Source organism: Quercus suber, unplaced genomic scaffold, assembly GCF_002906115.3.
Source record: "Quercus suber isolate HL8 unplaced genomic scaffold, Cork oak 2.0 scaffold_616, whole genome shotgun sequence".
Taxonomy (NCBI): Eukaryota; Viridiplantae; Streptophyta; class Magnoliopsida; order Fagales; family Fagaceae; genus Quercus; species Quercus suber.
In genome coordinates, this window is record NW_027070059.1 from 321,937 (window position 1) to 331,121 (window position 9,185).

The following is a 9,185-nucleotide window of genomic DNA, read 5'->3' on the forward strand; positions in this document are numbered from 1 at the left end:
ACCTAGCACACCAAAAAAAAAAAAGACAGTTTTCAATTTCCCTCTTTTACTCTTGCTAAGAGCCTTTGCACTTAAACAACTCAAAATCAGAACCAAATATAGCAAACCATTAATTAAATTTAATATAAAAATTCAATTTTCACAAATCGAACATCATAAGCTATTTGATTGTTTTAACAATAATTGAAACCATAACTTAAAATTTTGTATAATTTGGATCTAATCAAAAGAAGAAGAGGCAGGGCCTTAGCAGACAAACCTTTTGGATTCGATTTCATGGAGCAGTTGGTCATGGTTTTTGTCTCACGAATGATCCTGCACACAATGGATTGAGATCTCTACAAAGGTTTTAGAGTTAGAGAGAGAGGTAGCTATCTTCCCCACGAAGTTCTGCCAATGGACGTGTATATCATGTGCCCCACTAAATAATTTCATTGTTTATCTTTCTCTCCATTCCAACGCCTGGTCCTTTCGATTTTAGCATTTAGTAAATATTTGTGCATCAAAATTAAGAAAAATTTTAGTACAAATGGCACAAAATTAGAACTTAATTCTGTCTAGTCCCTCCAATTTTAGCTTGTAGTAAGTACTAGTATGTAACCCCGTGCTACCGCACGGGACTGGTTAATTGTAAAGATGCTATTGGCCAATTTTTTTGTTTTTGTTTTTTTGGGTTTATCACACGGATGATAGAATTAAATCAAACAATGAAAAATATATATTGCATTTTATTATTTAAGTAATGCTATTGGTCTTTCTTTTTTTCTTTTTTTCTTTTTTTGGTTTATCGTATATAGGATAACATTAGATAAAACAATGAATAAAAAAAAAATATATTGCATTTTATTATTTAAAATATATAAAGGGACATTAAAAAATAAAAACTGATTATTGAGCTTGGAATCTTCTAGGAGGCGCTAATGAAGCGCTAATGTATGAGAGTGTGAAGTAAGGAAAACTGGGATTGAACATTGTGTTTGAACTCGGCCTTGCTCTGAGAAATTCATAAGGATGAGAAGAGGGTAGTGTGTGGATCTAGTTGGTAGAGGATGAGAGAGGAGGAGACATGTGATGACGATATGGAATTAGGAGGAGATGATGTTTTGCTTTTATAGTCTTTCTTGTTGGACTCCTTTGTTCTGGTTGGGGGATTAGATGTGCTCCAGACTCTATTGAGATCACCCATAAAAGTTTGCAGATGAGATGTTCTTGCTTAAGCGAATGAGTATTATCATTGTGGTTTTCTTGACTTCTGTGTTAAATGTTAATACATCATTTATTTGGGCACAAAAATTAGAAAATGTAGATAAGATACATGACACAAAATTGAAGTATAATTTATAATCTTCATAAAAGTGTGTAGGTAAGATGTTTTTGCTTAGGCTAATGAGCATTATCATTGTGGTTTTCTCGGCTTCCGTGTTAGATATTAATGCATCATTTATTTGGGCACAAAAATTAGAAAATTTAGATAAGATACATGACACAAAATTGGAGTCAAATTTATAATCTAATTAGATTTTTTTTTTTTTTTTGAGTTTTGGTTAGGACAAGTGGCGCAAAATTGAAAATCCAATTGAAATCTAATTCGATTTTCTCTCTGCTTCACCTATTATTATATATATAGATTTGTGCATCAAAATTAAGAAAATTTTTAAAACAAATGGCACAAAATTAGAGCTCAATTTTAGAATTTAATTGAATTTTCTTTAAGCTTTACCTATTAATATATATATAAACTAGAATGTAACCGTGCAAACACATAGATGAATTTAAAATTAAACACAATTTTTATTATAAAAATATAAATAATTATTCAAATTATTAAAAAAAAATGTAACACATACATTAATGTATATTGTGGGGGGAAAAAGGGGCCAATCCAACATAATGGGCCGAGAGCCCATATGAGAGCTATTGTGCGACCGAGAAGAAGGAGGTGGTAAGGGCAAGGCCCATCTGGAAGTGGGACCCTCAGAGGGAAGAATGATTACAGTCCGAAGAGGTCATCTGCCGCCCGAAGAGATTATAGTCCTCTGACGAGAATAGTAAAAATCAATTGAGTGTCTAAAAGGCCAAAATGACCTTCCGAGGACTCTACCTGATCAAGATAAGTTCTGAGTATGCTGGAAAACGATAAGGATGGAGAAATATCTAAAGGGAAAGCTGCTACCACCGTATTTAATACTCTGCAGCAACTTTTCTAGCTGCATTTATGTGGAGAAGACCCCCGAATAGTGCATCCTAACCTACCGCCACTCACACAGAGCTAAAAGAAGATGCTTGACGTGACATGTATTCAAGCAAACTCATGGATGAGGAACAAGTGGATGATGGAGATGAAGAGGAGGGTGGCTCTATAAAGGAAGGAGGCTTCTAATGGGGGCGCGCGGGGGGGGGGGGGGGAGAAAAAGTAAATTTTTCATACTCTAAAACCCTACTATTTAAACAAATATATCAATATTAGCTTATTTTATTCTACCAATGTGATTCTAGCTTTTATTTTGTTATGTGTTATACTATGTATTTTTTTTTATTTTTTATTTTACTTTTTATGATTGTCTTGTTAAACACTTAGATATATTATTCAATTTTTTTCTAAAAATTGATTGATTTGATGGGATAAATTTAGTTGTAATTTCAAGCATATTTTTATTAATGAAATATGTTTCATTAAAAAAATTATACTAGTTATAGGGCAAATTAACAAAAAGTAGAGTTTTACGGAATGGGGCGGGAATGGGGCAAGATAAAATCATGCGGGCGAGGAGAAGATCCCATCCTTCGGTCCCACCATCCCATTGCCATCCCTAATTATTATGATATCGTTAAATTTCAAATGACATTTTGATACTTTATGAATTTATTTACAAACTTATTCAATTCAATCTCAATATATTTTTATTCACAATGGATGCGCACATGCGCGCGCGCACACACACCGCACACAGTTACATCCATATAATTAACTAAATCGAGTCTTATACTCATTAGTTTGTTCATGACCACATAACATTTGAGTTCATGACCACATAACATTTGAGCTTGACTCAATTAGTAATTTTGCCTAAAGTTATAAGCTTGAACTTAACTCATTTGCTAAATAAACAAACATAAATAAACTATTTATTTTTACTTAATTTCAAGTTGTTCATGTGCAATTTGTTTATTTTATAACATGATTTTTATTTTTTTTAAGTGACCAGAATTAAAACTTTTTATATAAAAAAAAAATCTTTTATTCTTAAATAGTATAATTCCAAAGCAGTGGAAGATTCCCTTTTTTCTCTTAAGAAACGAGGAAAATGGTTAAGTTTAAGTGGGAGGTAGCGTGGTAAAGTCAGGTGGGGTCTGTGAAAGCGAAAGAAACCAAAGCATTAGTAGCATATTTCAGAACCCAAATTGCTGTAATTAAATCCTAATCCTCTCTGTTTAAACTTTAAACCAAAACTCCTTGTCCTTTCTATGCTCTTCTCTATTCCTCTCCCGTTATATATACCCCTACACTCTCTCACATTTCTACACCCAAGCACCAAATCCAGAAACTCTCTCTCTCTCTCACCAAAGCTTCATCCTTTTGCTTTTGTCTATTAACCATGACTAAGGATGTTGCAGAGCATGGCTCATTTCCAGCCAAAGACTACCACGACCCACCCCCAGCACCGTTGTTCGATCCTGTGGAGCTAACCAAGTGGTCCTTTTACAGGGCTTTGATAGCTGAGTTTGTAGCTACTTTGCTCTTTCTGTATGTCACGGTTCTGACTGTGATTGGCTACAAGAGCCAGATTGACCCTGCCTTGAAAGGTGATGCCTGTGGTGGTGTTGGTTATCTTGGGATTGCTTGGGCCTTTGGTGGCATGATTTTCGTTCTTGTTTACTGCACTGCTGGGATTTCAGGTGCGTGTGTTTCCATTTCTCACTCTCTTTCATTCTTTCTCAATGTCCTTCTTTAGTGATTTGTTTTCTTGTATGAAAATGTACATATTTGCTTTCAAACATAACAACTTAGGATGCTTTAAGTTTCTGGTAAGGTTGTTTTTGGTTAAAGATTCCAGGTGGATTTTTCTTTCCGTTTCCTTCTCTGTGTCTGTTTTGCTTTTGTAGAAAAAAATTTCAGCTAGTCACGTAAAGATCCATTATCATCTTCTATAAAAATAAAATGCTAAACTGCTTTGTTCTTTTTGAATCATAAGTCTTTCATATTGGTAAGATATAAAATTTTAAGCCTATTACCTTGGCTATTACTAGCTAACTTGTTAACTTGTTTTTGAACGTAGGGGGTCACATTAACCCAGCAGTGACCTTCGGGCTCTTCTTGGCTCGTAAGGTGTCGCTGATTCGGGCCGTGTTGTACATGGTGGCTCAGTGCTTGGGAGCCATATGTGGTGTTGCGCTCGTCAAGGCCTTTCAGAGTGCCTATTTTGTAAAGTATGGTGGTGGGGCCNGGGGGGGGGGGGGGGGGAAGAAAAAAGAAGCAGAAAAAAAGAGAGAACTTGATTGTAACCCTAAGACCTTTGTTCATCAGATAAACAATAATATAGCTCTTCGGATTTTTTGGAGTTACGTGTAAATTCATGTTTTCTTGTGTTTGAAAGCTGTGATTCGTTGTTGTCAATCCAATACTTATCCTAGCTCTTTCACCCATACTCTACAAATTTATTGTTTTGGGCTTGGGCCACAAATCCTAACCCTACAATTGCGCCGTCTGTGAGAAGAGCTTGAGTGTAAGGGAAGTAGCAGCAGTTGATCATGCTGAACCAGGGCAATAACCGGTAGAGTCTGGGGCGTCCTAACATATTGATCATTTTCTCAATTTGGAGCAGAGGCAAGACCGTGAAGGCAGCTTGCATACTACACACACTGAACGAACTCAACCTCATGGCGGAAGTCATGTTTCTCATGCAGAGAAAAACAGCATGCAATAGAGATTGAAAGGTTAAGAAGGGAGCTGCGCCACACGAAAAGAAAACGTGCTGCCTCGCACTCCAATGACGACTCAGGTGACAGACAAGACATCACCTATGAGCAGAGGTCTCGAACTCCAATCAGCGAATCTTTTTCATATGAGGATGAGCACCCTCGTAAGAAGCAACCTCAAAGGCCACCCCATGGGGGGAGGGCAATGATGCCATGAGCAAGGCTTTGAATCAAATCTCCAGGTCACCTTTCACGCGTAAGATTGAGAAGCGAAGCTTCCTCGGTGTTTAACCAGCCAACCTTTACTATTTACAACGGTAAAACTGACCCTGTGGAACATGTGAATCATTTTAACCAAAGGATGGCTGTCTACTCCAGAGATGAAACTTTGATGTGCAAGGTATTCCCTTCTAGTCTTGGACCCGTGGCCATGAGGTGGTTCGATAACCTGAAAGCTGACTCCATCGATTCTTACTAAGAGCTCACTCAAGCTTTTGGTTCACTCTCTCTCTCTCACCAAAGCTTCATCCTTTTGCTTTTGTCTATTAACCATGACTAAGGATGTTGCAGAGCATGGCTCATTTCCAGCCAAAGACTACCACGACCCACCCCCAGCACCGTTGTTCGATCCTGTGGAGCTAACCAAGTGGTCCTTTTACAGGGCTTTGATAGCTGAGTTTGTAGCTACTTTGCTCTTTCTGTATGTCACGGTTCTGACTGTGATTGGCTACAAGAGCCAGATTGACCCTGCCTTGAAAGGTGATGCCTGTGGTGGTGTTGGTTATCTTGGGATTGCTTGGGCCTTTGGTGGCATGATTTTCGTTCTTGTTTACTGCACTGCTGGGATTTCAGGTGCGTGTGTTTCCATTTCTCACTCTCTTTCTTTCTTTCTCAATGTCCTTCTTTAGTGATTTGTTTTCTTGTATGAAAATGTACATATTTGCTTTCAAACATAACAACTTAGGATGCTTTAAGTTTCTGGTAAGGTTGTTTTTGGTTAAAGATTCCAGGTGGATTTTTCTTTCCGTTTCCTTCTCTGTGTCTGTTTTGCTTTTGTAGAAAAAAATTTCAGCTAGTCACGTAAAGATCCATTATCATCTTCTATAAAAATAAAATGCTAAACTGCTTTGTTCTTTTTGAATCATAAGTCTTTCATATTGGTAAGATATAAAATTTTAAGCCTATTACCTTGGCTATTACTAGCTAACTTGTTAACTTGTTTTTGAACGTAGGGGGTCACATTAACCCAGCAGTGACCTTCGGGCTCTTCTTGGCTCGTAAGGTGTCGCTGATTCGGGCCGTGTTGTACATGGTGGCTCAGTGCTTGGGAGCCATATGTGGTGTTGCGCTCGTCAAGGCCTTTCAGAGTGCCTATTTTGTAAAGTATGGTGGTGGGGCCAACTCTCTCTCAGATGGGTACAGCACTGGCGTTGGATTGGGCGCCGAGATCGTAGGGACCTTTGTGCTTGTGTACACCGTCTTCTCTGCCACTGATCCCAAGAGGAAAGCTAGAGATTCACACGTTCCTGTATGTACCTTATCATTTCTCTAGTTTATACATGCAATTTTATTTTGGGAATTGTGTGTATCAAAATATCTATATTTTAAGCTTTTTTGTTTTTGGTTTTATTTTTTAATGCTTGCTTCTTATTTAAAAAGCGTTTTGGGTCTTTTGTGTTTTTCTTGAGATTCAGTTAGCTATAAATCTTTTTATTTATAGTAACAAAAAATTTGGTTGTTATCTTGTGTTTTATTTTTTATTTTTAATGGGATGATATCTTGTGTTAACTCTTAAAGGTAAAGGGCAATTTGACATAATGATCATATTTTATCTAATCTATTTAAATAAAAAGATCTGTTATGTCCTACTTGTTTTGAAGGAAAAAATTTAGCTTCAATCTTTGGGTACTTCTAGAGGCTAGTAAAAAAGTACTCTCTCTTTTTACATTTATTATGATTGAAGGTTACTCCATGAATTTAATAAATAGATCTCAAATGTGAGAGGAGATTTACCGGCTCCAGAAAGAGTGTTACTGTACACATAAATAGTGTTACAAACTGATGGTTTGGAACTAAAACTTTTAGGGGCTGTTTGTAGGGTGTTTTGATTAACAGTTTTCAGTGTTTAAACAATCTTACAAATTATATGTATTTTTACGCATATTTTCACCCACTCGACCAAGCTTAGTTTTTTTTAAAAAAATTAAAATTAAATTTTTTAATGTCTAAGCATCTGATTTCATTGATTTAAGCTTTTAATTTCTTGGAACAAATATTAGAAAATGGATAGATATTTGGGGCTAAAAATACTTCTTTTTCCTTCTGGTCAAGTGTTTTTGTGGAATTTTTCCCAAACACCAACAGTAGTCGCTTTAGCTTTGAACTTAATTGAGACTCTTTGGGGGTTAAAAGTTAAAACCCAAAAGTGCAAATGTGATATCCTAGTATATTTTGAGCTTAATGATTCATCTTTTAACCAATTGACACATGATGGTAATGTAGCATGCGCCATTCAGATTCAGTGGCTAAGGTTTGGGGGTCCATGGATTTGTGGTTTCTGCAGAAGGCTCACACAGTTTGCTTCCTTTTCAGAAAGTGATTCTCCATATTGATGAATGCGTATGCGTGTTTCGTTTAGGAGGTCTTGGTTTCCTAAAGTCTTATCATAAGCCCCGTGGGTCCTATGGTATATTAATGAGGACGATGTCGTTTTCCCCTTGTAAACACCTTCTGATTCTTTCCACATTCATCTCAATCCACGTATCAAATCAGATACGATTTTGTTTTGTATAAAGAAAATTCCAAACTTAATTTATTATTTTTTGTAGGCTTTCTGGTATAATGAACATCTAATCCCAATTTTGAATGTGACCTTTATTGTGTGATTCCAATATTGCAAGAAGTTGTTTTTGTTTTTTATTTTGCTTCACGGGTAGACTATTGGGCACTATTAGAAAATTACAATTGTAGATTGCTTGTGTCCGCGGACTATTTCTTAGCCACAAATGACTATGGATTATATTATCAAATTGATATTTTATTGACACATTGTGTTCTGTCCTGAAATTGAAGGTTTTGGCACCACTCCCCATTGGATTTGCTGTGTTCATTGTTCACTTGGCCACGATCCCAATCACTGGCACTGGCATCAACCCCGCTAGGAGTCTTGGTGCGGCTGTTATCTACAATAATGACACGGCCTGGAATGACCATGTTAGTATATACCCTCCTTAGACTATTGATTATTTGCATTATTATTAAAGTTGTTTAGTTGTTGTGTCATTTAGTTATATTCCTAGTATATAGAACACTAACGATCGAAGTTTAATTCCTAGTAAAATTTTGAAGTTGGCTATAAATCCTCAGCAGATTTCGTTGTTGTATATCACTTAATTATTCTTGTTATTTTCTTTTCCAGTGGCTCTTTTGGGTTGGGCCATTCATTGGTGCAGCTTTAGCAGCTTTCTACCACCAATTCATCTTGAGAGCTGGTGCTGCGAAAGCTCTTGGCTCATTCAGGAGCAACTCCTCCCATGTTTGATTAACAAAGAGGCTTAATTATTTGATTCCTTCATCATGGTTCTACTGAGAAATGACATTGGAAGAAGGATTTGATGTGTTTAGAAAAGAATAATAGGGTAGTGCTTATGCTTGTGTATTAATGTTTCTTTGGCCCTCTTGATTTCCTTAAGAGGGTTAAGGAGCATAAAAGTGTAGGCTAAAGTCTCTTTGAGAAAAGGGGCCGATTTTTTTAATTCCTCTTGTTCTTCTAGGCTTTACTTATATGTTGTCCTTTTCAACTTATGTCTTTGGCACTTTGTACTCGTTTATGCTTTTAAGTAAAGTTTGAGCTATGTGGATGTTGGTCAGTGTTCACTTTCTATTGTCTGAAAGACTGAAATTGCTCAATACTCAATAGTAGTGCCTAGTGGAATAATGATCTACGTTGAAAGGCAATCTACCGAATTCTAATTGTTCACAAAGTCTAACTATGTCATCATGAAAAAGAAGCAAAATCAGGTGACATAAAAAGTCGAATCCAAAAAGAAGCAAAATCAGGTGACATAAAAAGTCGAATCCAAAAGAAGAAAACTCTTGCCTAATGTGGCTAATTAATTAAAGTGCAACATGGAGAGAGATTTACAATGATAACAAAAGGAAAAGGACATAAGAGCGGTTCACACTTTACATAAGTATCTTGTCAAGTACAATGGTTTCGGTGCCGTGGGTCACGCCCAGCTAGGTCATACATTACCAGTTAAATTTGC

General features: G+C 36.5%; 2 protein-coding genes across 2 annotated transcripts; both read left to right on the forward strand.

Moving 5' to 3' along the window:
* The first annotated feature begins 3,500 nt into the window (after positions 1-3,500).
* Positions 3,501-5,134, forward strand: LOC136064051 (probable aquaporin PIP2-5). Its single transcript, XM_065765217.1, has 3 exons — positions 3,501-3,897; positions 4,278-4,441; positions 4,916-5,134. Exons 1-3 carry the CDS (start codon positions 3,597-3,599, stop codon positions 5,132-5,134), a joined length of 684 nt encoding a protein of 227 aa, XP_065621289.1. The 5' UTR covers positions 3,501-3,596.
* A 288-nt stretch (positions 5,135-5,422) lies between these two features.
* Positions 5,423-8,793, forward strand: LOC111997504 (probable aquaporin PIP2-5). The gene is made up of 4 exons (XM_065765220.1): positions 5,423-5,769; positions 6,150-6,445; positions 7,990-8,130; positions 8,336-8,793. Exons 1-4 carry the CDS (start codon positions 5,469-5,471, stop codon positions 8,456-8,458), a joined length of 861 nt encoding a protein of 286 aa, XP_065621292.1. The 5' UTR covers positions 5,423-5,468; the 3' UTR covers positions 8,459-8,793.
* The last annotated feature ends 392 nt before the right edge of the window (positions 8,794-9,185 follow it).